Raw genomic sequence first — 13,354 nt, 5'->3', positions numbered from 1 at the left:
TGAAGAAGGTTCAGAGCACTGTCTAGTGGGTCTAGACGACCCAACTCCCAATGTTAAAGTGCCTAGGATAGCACAAGGGTTACACAAACAGACACCAAAAGGTTCTGTTTAAAGATGCGTTCCTGGTGTTTCCAGATGGTAAATCACATAACAGGATTTCACACATTCTCACACACAAATGTTTAGTAAATTAGGCTGTATTTGTGAAAACATCTTTTCTTTCTTATCAAAAGTTGTATCAATGTGAATTATTTCTGCGCATATGCATATACGATGTTGTTATTGCACAGAGTCGATCCAGAGGTTCCAGGTTGAATATTATCATAGTTGCTGAAGGAGCTACAGACAGACAAGGACAGCACATTACCTCAAGTTTTGTAAAGGATGTGAGTATGGCTGGTAGTCAGACCAACAGAGGGGAGCCAGAAGCTGGACCAGCAGGTGTAGTTTTAAGTGTTTAAAAAACAGTAAAAATAGATTGGTCAAGTCTCTTTTAAGGAACAGAGACTGCACCATTTCTGTTTGAGTTTCTTCCGAATATTTACAGAAGACATTGGAAGAAACCATCAAGGGTTTAGTGAAAGATGGACACAGTTCAGGACAAGGTTGAAATTACTTTTTGTTAAAGAGGATTAACTGTCAATAAAACTGATCCAGCTTTTGTCATTGCCAAACTTCTTCCGTCATGTTTCAGATGCATATGCTTTTTTGTATCCTTTTAGAACCGCGCTGATAAGAAAAGACTTAACATTATTATTGTTGCTGAGGGCGCCATTGATTCCCACAACAAAGCAATAACACCAGATTGTATCAAGGACGTAAGTACAAAGGAGGCACAAACAAATGTCTAAACCTTCTTGAAGTCACATGTGTGATTGTTCCTGTAATGGAGTAATGCTGTAGTGCACCAGGACAAAAACCCATTTTTTAACATTTACTGTCTCACTTAAATTGCTTCCATTGTTTTTGCACATGCTTCACCTTGAAACCTTTTTTTCTCCGCCTTGCATGTGTATCATTTGACACACCAACATGACAGGAGACGTTTTGCATGAGTCCTCCCCTCTGTTATTTTCTTTAATTGTTGTTACCTGTAAGTTTCTTTTCATTTTACTATTCTTAAACGTATCTCTCACCTCCATTGAAATTTTGTTAAGTAAGTCATACATGTCTTTGCAAGTTTTCATGATAATCATACATACTTTTTCTGCAACCAGCTGGTGGTGCGCTGCTTGGGTTTTGACACAAGAGTTACCATTTTGGGTCATGTGCAAAGAGGTGGGACCCCTTCAGCTTTTGACAGGATCCTTGTAAGTTTCATTGGCTAATGAAATTATACCTTTCATCGAATTTTCCTTTATGTCAAAGTTTACTGAAAATCTTTTCTCAGGGAAGTCGAATGGGTGTGGAGGCGGTGCTTGCACTACTGGAGGCGTCCACCGACACCCCCGCCTGCGTGGTATCTTTGGTTGGTAACCAGGCTGTGCGACTTCCACTCATGGAGTGTGTTCAGATGGTAAGAGCACATGGGAATAATGCTGTAAATAGTATTTTAGAATCTGCTATTTTAGTTTCTTTGTACATTTTTGAAAAACTGGTATGTGACCACAATAAATGAGAATTTGTGTGAATTGTAGGATAAATTAGTACCATTAAGTTTAATTAAAATTGTCATTGAATGAGATCACGAATTCCTTAAATTAGTTTGTTAAAGACCCCTTGTCTGCAAATCGTGCTTTTTAAGTTTTTGTCATGTACATGTGGAATTTTTCTTATGAAAGAGAAAAAATGTAACAAGAAATCATTTCAGTTTTGCATTTCTGAGTTTTTCTCCTTTTAAATCGCTGTCAATCAGACTGTCACAAAGAGGCTCTTTTTAAATTAATGAGCTGTTGTGAGGTCAGAACGGCCCCAGAGTGCATGTGCAAGCTCCCTGATCTGCCCTGCCAAGCGTGCACAAGCTCAGGCGTGGGAGAAGAGAAGACGGCACATGACTGCATTGCCCGCACATATTTTAAGTGCGTTTGACTGGCTGGATATAGTTGTCGGCCACACGTATTTAAAATTAAACTTAAAGTTGAAGTCCCATTAGCTGTCATGCACGCGGCATTTGTGCCGTGAGATATGGTCAGGTGTGCCGTGGGACATGGACCTCATTAACTGATCTAAAAACATTTTCCATCTCCAGGAAATCAGCTCTGTGTTCATCCAAACAGCCCCTGATAAAACACTGAGTAGTTAGGAATATGAAAGATCATATAAAACTTTTTTTTTGTGTTTATTTGATTCTATTAAAGACATTTTGATAAGAATGACGGTACCACGATTTAGCCGTAGCTAAAGCTGTTTTCAGAAAAGTCCCGCCTCTTTAACTGTCTCCACCAATCATTCTTGGAGGCTTAATCACACGTCATCAGTCTAACCAATCAGAAGTAGTTAAAGTCTTCACTTCCATTGTTCCGATTCTGCTCATAAAGTTGCTTAGTTCCAACAAAAATACCAGCTAAAGCTCGTCTTTAGCGGTGCAGCTTTCCGCGGGATCCGGTATCAGACCGTGGAACATAGTGAACAGAACAATAAAGCTCACAGAAGCGAGTCTGTCTGCGTTCGGCAGCTGTACATCTCCCAAGAGGCATTGGGTTAAAATGACTCAGTGCACAGTCTTCCTTTGACATCTTGAAACCACAATGAACACACATCAAACAGTTTTTAAATCTTCTAACTTAACTTTTATTACATCTTTTAGAAAAAACAGCTGCAACTTCCAGCTTTTTCTGCCACAATTATCACAAAAATACATTTGAGATTGCAGAGGGACTCTAGATCAATACAGAGTTAATCTAACAAATGTACACAATACAAAACAGAATTATTTAACTTTATTATAATCAACGTAATTGTTTTTGCTTTCCATCAGACCCAAGAAGTACAGAAAGCCATGGATGAGAAGAAGTTTGATGAGGCGGTCCGTCTGCGTGGCAGGTACGTTTAAAGCAGATTCTGAGCTACTTGCAGGAGAAACAAGCTAGTTCTTGCTCAGCTATTCCTGTGCTGCATGTGGATTCTGTCTGTGAGACTGTAGCAAGGTTTGCAAAATTTTTGCCTTGTCATTATTGACCACGACTTCCTCTTTTACATGAGGCACAAAACTCAAACTAACTCTTTTTTTTCCATCTGCAGGAGCTTTGAGAACAACCTGAGCACCTACAGACTGCTTTCCTACCGTAAACTTGATTCCGAACTTCCAAACGTGAGCATTTACATTTTCGCAAGAGAATACAATCAAAGCAACTAGTTATGTAACTATCTTTTTACATTCATGTAATCTGTCTTTTTCACCAGCCGCTGTGAGATTTATTAATTAGCCCAAGGTACCGTTTGGTCAGGTGCACTTTTTGTGACACTAACAGAGCCTGTCTTTTTGTAATTGGTTGAAGGGAGTGGAGGAGGAGGCTGGGGATGGAGAGCAGTGCCATGTATGTGATGGGTAGCTAGGGAGCTGCTGAACAGGCAGTTTCTAGAGCTTCTGCAGGTGTAGTTCAACAAATTAGATTGTCCGGTTTTGCTTTCAGCCCCTCCCAGCTGCGATAAAAATTGACTGCTGCAAACGCAGATTTGAAAACCTGTTTAACTGAATTCATATGGAATGTTTTCATGTGCCAAAAAATGACAGTCCTGGCTTTGCTAATATTTCTGCACAGCTCTGTTCGAAGCAGATAGATATGCTTTAAAGTCCCACTCTGATCATCTATTCATCTTTTGTAAAAGCCTTCCTAGTGGTCTTTTAATCAGGATTATGCGGATTTTAGCCAAAATGTTGAAAAAAACAAACTGATGCTTTCATCAGAAATTCACCTCTGAGTTGTAGGCGGGACCACTGGAACTGCCCCCATTTGCCCTCACCCATCTGTTTACACTCTTTTCCGTTAGCTAATAGCCCCTCACATCCCCAACGTAACATTGCTGTCAGGAACTGAACCCAAAATGCAGGACAGGAAATATAACAATAAACAAACTGAAACATTACTAAACTATGGGGAGAAGCAAAAAGGTGACAAAGGAGAAAAGAGCAGATGACCTGACACTGACGAACTGAAAAACCAGACACTTATATACACCGAGGGCAACTCAGAACATGACCAAATCAGTATAAAAACCAGACTAAGCAACAGAACCCTCACAATCACCAGTGCAACAAAAATGGTGAGCAATATGGGAGCTATCCAGTCACACAGTATTGATCCAGATACAAGCTCAGATGAAGAATACAAAGATGTACATGGATCTAGTCATCAACAAGTGGATACATCAGAATGGAGAGGAGCAAGAAGCTTGTGGTCTGCCCAGCGTATTTTCTACGACACAAATGCAATCTTTTTCAAACGACATCCTATTTGTCTGCTCCTCCATCACAACAATTTGAATAAGGAAATACTCAGAAATTCAATTTTAAGTTTAGTTATTTTTACATATGTCCTCCATCATCAGAAAAATGCCACAAGAACACATTAAAAACACAGAAAACTGGATTTGTATCAGAGTGGGTCCTTAATGCTGCAGCATAGGCATCCCAGCAGTTGATGCTCGCCATTCCAGCTAAGATATGCTTGACATCAATCTAAACTCTGCCTGTTAAATTTTGGCTCTGTGCTGATGGTGTTTGGAAGTGCTGCTTGCTTAAACCAGAAAGTGTCCATGTTCTTTTTGGTTAAACCCACATTTCCACGGTCATTAGGTGAATATACTTTGTGGCCCTACATGGGGATTCAGGTGGTGGTTTGGGTGTTGAAGGTGGAGCCATTAGTCCGTAGGAAAAAAAAAACATCCTCTAACTTGTTTCACACAGCACTGAAATTCCTTTTTACAACAAGAGAAAAGACAAGCACTCATTCATCCTCGTTATCTTCGCCACTTAGAGGTGGCCCCTCATTGGCTTTGTGTTGAAGGGTGCGCCATTGATGAGTGAGGTCACCGTTGGCTGCTACCCAACTCTCTGTGACAGTTTCTCTCCGGTTTAGAAGGTTAAAAACAAAGAAGCTGATTTAAAGAAAACAGAAGCCTGGATAGTTTGGTTTTGCTCCCATTATTGGGATATTACCAAAATAAAAAAGTGGAAAAAAGTAGATAATTTAAAATAGAGCCAATTAAATGCTTCTGTCGACCTGTATGCAGAAATCCATCACCGCATTAGACTAACTGTTAGACAGCATGTTTTTTAGATTCCAATCTACAAGTATGCTGTTGACCTGAAAGGATCATCAGGTGGGACTGAGTTAGTTTTCAACAGATGAACTCAGGTATGATGCTTTGCTGCATCTTTCAGCAGCATGGGGCTTCCTGCATGCAAGGCTCTCTTTGCCTGCTGCTGTTGTGCTGTGAGGCTCTTTAGCACATCATGAGACATGGATGGTTTGCTAAAGAGGCAGTGGATAGAAAGCACCCAATGTGAACATGGGAAACTTTCCTGCCTGTCTCTTCATAGCATTAGAAAGTTCCAAAGTCTTGTGTTTTCTCAAAGAAAATGGGTTTTATTGTGAAAAAGGAAATTACTGGGCCTTCATCAGCTCCTAAACATGTTATTAATTTGAATGCTATTAATGGGTACATGGTTTAATTATACTCATCTGATATAATGGTGTTCATCAGCCTGAAGCTGTTTCTCTACTGTTCATTTCCTGCTTTCCATGAGTGATGTGTTTATGAATGCTGCTCTCTGTCACCTTCAGAGCTCCTTCAATGTAGCAGTGTTGAACGTTGGTGCACCGGCAGCAGGTATGAATGCTGCTGTCCGCTCTGCTGTCAGGGTGGGAATCACCGAGGGTCACAAAATGTTTGCTGTCAATGATGGCTTCGAGGGATTTGCTAAAGGACAGGTCAGTGTGTGGCCTAAAGATTCAGGCATTTACAATTTCTAAAGAATAAAATCCAAATTTTCAACTCTGGCACAGCACTCTTCCAATAAAGGACATTCGTGAAGCTACGAAACAGCCCAGATCATCACATTATCATCACCATGTTTCATTGTTTCAAATAATTTTCTTTTTTTTGGCTCATCAGTCCACAGAATATTTGTCTAAAAGATGTGAAAATGATCCAGATTATTAAATGCAATCTTTGTTTTGCTTCTGTCAAGCAGTGTTTTTCTGCTTGAACTCCACATCATCTTATTTTCCACACTATAGTGCGCCTTATGTCATGTACAGTGACGTGCGGTCAGGTGAGGCAAATCGTGATAAAATAGAAAAAGGTAAATTAAGTAAATATTATTTTCCACTGATCTAAGTTGAATATACATTTTCAGTCAACTCAACATGTTTTCCACAGTTTCTGAGGTTAAAATTGCCGAAATTGAGTGTTGCACGGTCACAAACAGAGCGGAAACTCCGGGTGAGGCTCTGAAGCGCTGTGCCTCATGTCTGACGTCAGGACTCAATGTTAACAGAGACATGTGGTTGGATGAATGGTGAAATTATCAGTTCATGCAATTGTAAATCTGACTCCAGAGAGGTCAGTGCCTCACCAGTCATCAACCTCACCGCACGTCACTGGTCATGCATAAGGTTCACCAAACTATAAGGCGCATTGAGACAAAAGAATCAGAGATAAGTCTGTCTGTGGACAGGATCCGCCCCTTCGAGATTTGTATTAGATCTGAACCTAACCGTAATGATTATAAACATCCAGAAACTTGTTGCTTTATGCTGCTTCATGGTTTCATCCCTCCCCCCACCCCCCTTCTAACATCCCTTCTCTTCTTCCCACCTTTCTTTTTCCGTCCGGTCCAACACAAAAATTTTACAAGTTTGATCAAAATAAATAAAGTTTGGCCCTGATTACAAAAGGGGTTTATTCAGACATACCTCTGGTTTGTCAGAAGATTCATAACTCCTGTTGTTAAAGTAAAATATGTCCAACAAAAGAGACCTTCAGCTCTCATCTGTCTGCTCAGCCGTTGGACAGAACAAGTAAAAAAAATATATGTCTGTCAGTCAGTCAGACTTTATATATTACATTCATATTAGTTTTAGAATGTGTATGTAACACTCTATGTGTTAGCCACTTTAGCTGCGTTAGCATATTCACAATGCCTGTAACTCCCAACCTTGTTTGCAACATAAAAAAACCCTGTGGATCTGCAGAGTCACAAGGGTTTAAAATGTTTTTGGAGACTGTTTCCAAAAAATAAAAAGGCACTCCAGATTTTTGATAAAGCCACATTTTCTGCCTCAAATAAACAAAAGTGTCATGTTGAAATCCCTCTTTAGCCCTTGTGCTATCTTAGATGACCCCACCCTAACATTGACGTGTTCTCCCTACCATGACAAAGGTGGATGAAGGTGGGAAGATTTCATGTTATCCATGAACACCAGTGAAGATCACAAATCATTGAAGAAAAAAGGTTCAGAGCACTGTCTAGTGGGTCTAGATGACCCAACTCCCAATGTTAAAGTGCCTAGGAAAGCACAAAGGTTAACTGTGATACCAAACACAGGTAAAAGGATTCATTGTCAGGCAGATATAGATATGGATTTTTTGAGTGTGTTGTTACATCAACACACTCCAATAATTTCAAATCTTTTAATTTCAACAGTATAGTGCACTGTAGTTCTTTATGGCATTTTTATTGAATAAGTTTCTTTCATTTTAGCCCCCTGTTTTTAGAGCAAAGGTATTTATCTCTAGTATTTAAAGAATTTCAACACTACAACCTAATTTTTCTTTGTCTGCTGAGACTAGGCTGATGTAAAACTCTAAGGCATGTCATGCCCTGATTACCTACGATCAGGAAGTGCAAAACTTTATTTTTCTTAATCATAATTGTAAAATGTTTGTGTTGGACTAGATGGAAAAGGAAAGAAGGGAAGAAGAGAAGAGATGTTAGAAGGGGGGTGGGTGATAGAAGAAGGGGGGGATAAAACCATTAAGCAGCAAAAACCAACAAGTCCCCCCCCCCGCCGCCAAGCTGTGCTGACCTCCCTGATAACACCAAGAGTGTCCAGATAAACAGTGCTGCTTACTGTAAGCCAATTATACTCCACCCACTTCAGTGATGACGTGCATTCTCATGCACAGCAATCGCCTCCATCAGGTTGCATGGAAACTCTTTGTGCGCTCAGGTGAAGAAAAGTTCCCAGAGCTACAAACTTTTCGTAAAAAAGAAGAACCTATAAGGAGATTGGTTGGGGATTAGCTGTGATAAAAAAGTGAAGCTGTGATCCGTAAAGACAATCCCATCTAAGTAGGACACAGATTAAAGCAAAGAACAAAATTGGCCAAACTTGTTTGTTTTGAAAAGACAAAACTTTGAAAGTTCCTCTTTCACACACAAACTGCACACACAGGAATGAACTATTTAAAGAATTTAAATACTTTGGAACAATAACAAATCTTTTTCTTTATTAGATCAAGGAGATCAAGTGGGGGGATGTCGGTGGCTGGACGGGTCAGGGTGGGTCCCTGCTGGGAACAAAAAGGTAAGTCTGCAAAATAAAACAGATACACAACAAAAAATGTAAAAAAAAAAAAAAAGGGGGAAGTGATTAAATCAAATCTTTTATTTTGATAGAACCCTACCTGCGAAACGTTTGGCTAAGATTGCTGAGCAGATGAGAATCCATAACATCAACGCTTTGCTTGTGATTGGAGGATTTGAGGTGTGTCACGTAGTTATATTGTCCTAGGTGCACGAGATGCACTCATTTCAACTTTTCCAGTTTGCAGATATGTTCATCTCATGCATTAACTGTTGATTTTTTTCCCCCCTAGCTTTTTAAATCTTTTTTTTTTTTTTTTTTTTTTTTTAAAACAGCAGCTTAGAAAGAGTCAAAATGTCAGTAAACCCATTCAGACTGGAGGCAACATTTAGATATGGGTAGAAGGGCGACCTCTGGTCTGAACGATTTAACCCACTTGGATCTGGGGTGCCCTTTAAGACTGCAGTACTGCATCCAGCCTGAGTGGGTTAATGTCATTGTGAAACACTCTTCCTGTTTCTTAATGGGTTCATTTATTGGCCAAGCTGCAAAGTCAAAGATTAGAAACATGAAACATTACAAAAGTCTGTTTGAATTGATACTTGGCATTTCTAAATTCCAGATTTTAGTAGGAACGCACTATGATCTAAAGATGAGCCAACACAGGACTCTGGACACCATGTTTATTGAGCTTTAGCTCTCTGGAACATTTCATTAGTGATGTCAGTCAATGGTTTCAGACAAAAATATTGTAGTGCTCAGATGCTTTGTAACCACTTTGGAGAACATGTGCTAAAATTAGCCTGGGGTTGACATGCATGTCATGAGAACGCAATTTTGAGATTGAGTTTCTGCGTTTTTCAGCTTCAGTAGAACAAAAAAACTTCAGCAAAGAAATTCTGGATTAAATTCATGAAGACAAACATTTGTCGACACGAAGAACCAATAATAGTTTGAAGAAATTCAGAGCCAAAGGGTTCTTTTCTGTTGTATTTATTATAAGATCTCATCAGATAAAAAGTAGGTTTAATCACTCAAAACAATTAAACAGAAAGAGTTAGCCGGATGTTTGTATTTCTAATACCCCTGACAGTTTGCAGGAAGCCCCATTTTTGCAGCTTGGCCCCACAATGAACATTTTTCTCTATGTTTGTCTTTCCTGTGAGGTTGAACAGCATCGACTTCCTGTGTGTGTTTCCCTGCTGTGTTGGCTTGGCTCTCTCCCTTTGGCTTCTCCGTCCAGAACATGTGCCCCTGAGCCCTGTTGGTCCCATCGCTGCATCTCATTTGCCCACTGCATGACAGATATCAACAGGCCCCGCCCTATCTTGTTAAAGCCCCACCCACTTAATTTATATTCTTTCAAAATTCTGAGCATATCCAAGCTTCTCACTGTATTGAGACTAAATAACATTTGATGCATTCACATTAGTTGTGCCAATACATGGAAGAAGATACATCCTAACTCTTTAACACAGAAGTGTTAGCTTTAGTGCTGAGTGACATTGTTTGAACTACTGTAACTCTAAGAGAAGTAACACAAACAAACGGATTCTGATGCAGAGAAAGGTAGCTTTGTATTGATATACTTTACTCTAGATGGAATCAGAATCCAATCAGAATCAGTTGCTATCAGGTTCAGTTGGAATTACTTTTACTTGTGTGTCTACTTGAAGAGTTACGGTAGTTCAGAGAATGTGTTACTCCGACTCGCTGGATTCAGGTCCTTAAATTAAAATTTGAAACTGCACTTAGTATACTCAAACTTCAAATAAAAATACAGTAACTTGATCTAATTTATTCTTTTTTTTAAACCATTAATTGTCGACAATAAAACAAAAAAATCACACAAATCAAACTCATTTCTTAAATAAAAACATGCGTTGATTTACCTAATGTGGTGTTGAGATCTGCATGGTTTTTGTGACATCACTGGTACCATGTCACAACATTTAGCATCGGCATGTTTGACTCCACCCACTTTTATACAACTGTGGTGCAGAAATAATCCAACACTTCATGCATTTGCAGAAATGAAACATTTTTCATTTAACCATTTCATCACCATTTTCCCTCTTGACTCACCCATCTTTTTGCGTGCTGTGTTGTTTTAAAGACTGCAGCCCTTTCCACTTTTCTATTATCTGTGCACATCCTCAACACCAACCAATAAGAAGCTGGCTCTCACTGCTGCAGGCCTACGTGGGATTACTGGAACTGTCCTCAGCACGGGACGAATATCCCGAATTCTGTGTGCCGATGGTGATGGTCCCTGCCACCGTCTCCAATAACATACCAGGTTCTGACCTCAGCATTGGCTCAGACACGGCTCTGAATGCCATTACTGACGTAAGTGAGGCTGGGTTAGAGTACACTTGTGTGTTTGCAGGTGTCAACAGTCGCACATCACCCAGTCTGTGAGCATTTGGAGCCTCGATGACTGGCAGCTTGCTTCTATACAATAAAAGGCAGGAGATGTACTTCAGTAAAAACACAGAATATTATAATTGATTTGTCATTGACAAATGACAGGGTAGTTTGCAGCATGCGGAAGAAACCGCAGAAGCATCCATCAGACTATCATGCCTCCACACCATCTATTCATTTCTGATAATTTTCTGATAAACCTCGAAGGGCAGTATTATAGCAGCTTATACCATGCTCAATTACGAAAGAAAGGAATATTAAATCAATTAATAGTAATTTAATTCTCTTATTTTTTAATATTTAAACTGTTATTCACCAGAAGTGGACTATTTGATATGCGGTGTGACGTGTTGTCATGGTAACGGCTACAGAGCCTGCACCTCGTTCCGCTGCAGCTAATGAATGAGGAGTAACCAGTGGAGGAAAGTGGTATACAAGACAATCATCATGTTAGGTGACAGAAAGCATTATTTCAGAGGGAAGGTTCACCTCTTCTGCTTGTTTTTGTTCAGATGATGAAGCAAAAGATTCAAAAGAAACAAAGTCAACAAATAGTTTCCTAGATCACTTTTATTGCAAGAAATATCCACTATTAACACACTAAATGTGTATCAACAAACAAACAATTTATTTCATTAATAAACAATAAAATTATTAACACGTATTCTCTCTGTGTCAAGCAATAAGGTCAACAAGACACAAAGACAGACAATAAACCAGTTAAATTTAAAGTCATCACTGTCCTTGATGATCAAATTTGATAGAGATTCTGTCATCTCCATCACAGTGTCATCAGTCTAAAGCAATATTAGCTTTTACATTTCTGATATCTATCTATCATGTTGTCCACAATTGCAGTATAGCAACTGAGTTGGTGGTGTTTTTAAGGTATTTATTCAACGGAAGCTGGTTTCTAACACAAATCCATTTGATTCATATGTGAAGCCTTGAAACAAAACAATTTTTTGCCAGAACTAAAGGATGCCCCATTTCTAGGAAATGTATTTCCCTAAAGCTCCTTCTCTAGAAAATATATTTTAATGATTTTTTTTTACAACTTTTATGCTTGAATTGAGTGACAGCTTTAGCTGCTCCAGGTGACAAATTCTTGTAGTTGTTTGTTGTTAGAAGCAAGCTGGCCAGGAGGGGTCAGGTAAGTGCCAGAGCATGCAGTCAAATGTTGCATGTTTCCAAGGCATGATGTTTGTATGTCCACACCACCCCGCTGTGAGTGTGCTTACTAAACAGCTGATGGGTGGATGGTGCTCTGGGCCAGTCCTTTCCTGTCTTTGCTAGGGTCAGTGAAGGTAACGCGCCCCGCAGCCTCAGACAAACGTCTCTCTGGTGGAGGTTTGGAACTGCAGCCCAGCTTCTGCTGTCACTTCCTGTAACTATAGGTCACATTAAAGGAGACGTTGCTCTGAACTCTGAGAGTCACACCTCAGTTTTTATCTCAGCACGTCAACACTGATAGGTGCCAACCACGATTTACCCTACCGAGCCCCCACCCCCATTCCATTCCCCCAACTGAAGGAGAAGCCCAAAAAACACCTCTAGGTCCTGGAGAGAGCCAGCCAGCTGCCCATGTTACAAAGCTGTGAGTTTACGGACCCCACTGCCTTTTCTTGTATCCTTTAATCTTCACTCAAAGCTCAGCATGCCGACAGAACTGAGGGCCCAAATGTCTGTCCTCCCGAGGTTCTTACTGTCTGTTTTAAGAACCCCATGGGTGTGGCAGAAAACTATCAGAAATGGATTCTGTGGGAAAATACACATTTTTATTTTCAAGAAAAATGGTCTGGGTTCCCATGGGTTAAGTTTCTTTTGTTGCAACATTTGAACAGAGAACAGCCAAACTCCAACTTAAAGATCTGTAATATACATTCTCTCATAACAGAGGTATTTTTCAGACTAATTTCTGCCTTTTTGGCTTTGATCTTGAGCTGAATTTACAAAGATCTGTATCCTGATTTCTTAACCCTTGTGCTAGCCTATGACCCCACACTTCCATTGACGTGTTCTCCCTACTATGACAAAGGTGGATAAAGGTGGAAAGATTTCATGTTATCCATGGACACCAGTGAAGATCACAAATCATTGAAGAAAAAAGGTTCAGAGCATTGTCTAGTGGGTCTAGATGACCCAACTCACAATGTTAAAGTGCCTAGGATGGCACAAGGGTTAACAGATTAGTAAAATGGAGATTAAAACCATCGTTTTACTCTTAAAAAGGGTCAAAATATAACTTTAAGAGGTCAGGAAAGAGTTTCCAGAAACATACCAGCATCTACGTGACCCATGACACCTGGAGGTGACTGCTCTCCACCCTTCCTCCCTGTTTTCTGTTCAAACTGTTCATCCTATAAATAACTAATGACATATGTACCAGTGACACAGATGAGTTTTAACCAAACACATCTGTTGCCACGGCAACAAAGGATACAAGATAAAGC

The 13,354-nt window shown here is 39.8% G+C and overlaps 1 protein-coding gene across 7 annotated transcripts in view; it reads left to right on the top strand.

Annotated features, from left to right (window-relative positions):
- The window catches only part of LOC101163356 (ATP-dependent 6-phosphofructokinase, platelet type), a 93,548-nt gene that overhangs the window by 73,026 nt on the left and 7,168 nt on the right, over positions 1–13,354 (top strand). The window contains exons 8-17 of one of the 7 annotated variants that reach the window (XM_078934360.1): positions 723–818; positions 1,218–1,310; positions 1,391–1,516; positions 2,918–2,982; positions 3,181–3,250; positions 3,438–3,476; positions 5,727–5,873; positions 8,404–8,474; positions 8,567–8,654; positions 10,671–10,823. In XM_078934360.1, coding sequence (XP_078790486.1) covers positions 723–818; positions 1,218–1,310; positions 1,391–1,516; positions 2,918–2,982; positions 3,181–3,250; positions 3,438–3,476; positions 5,727–5,873; positions 8,404–8,474; positions 8,567–8,654; positions 10,671–10,823 — 948 coding nt within the window. Of the gene's footprint in view, positions 1–290; positions 387–722; positions 819–1,217; positions 1,311–1,390; positions 1,517–2,917; positions 2,983–3,180; positions 3,251–3,437; positions 3,477–5,726; positions 5,874–8,403; positions 8,475–8,566; positions 8,655–10,670; positions 10,824–13,354 lie in introns of all 7 variants that reach the window. The other 6 variants (XM_078934362.1, XM_004078740.4, XM_078934361.1 and 3 more) reach the window with 6 other exon arrangements.

Source organism: Oryzias latipes, chromosome 17 (assembly GCF_053564925.1).
Source record: "Oryzias latipes strain Hd-rR chromosome 17, Olatipes_Hd-rR_3.1".
Classification (NCBI taxonomy): domain Eukaryota; kingdom Metazoa; phylum Chordata; class Actinopteri; order Beloniformes; family Adrianichthyidae; genus Oryzias; species Oryzias latipes.
The sequence above is the reverse complement of the archived record's forward strand: the minus strand, read 5'-3'. Positions and strand labels throughout refer to the sequence as shown.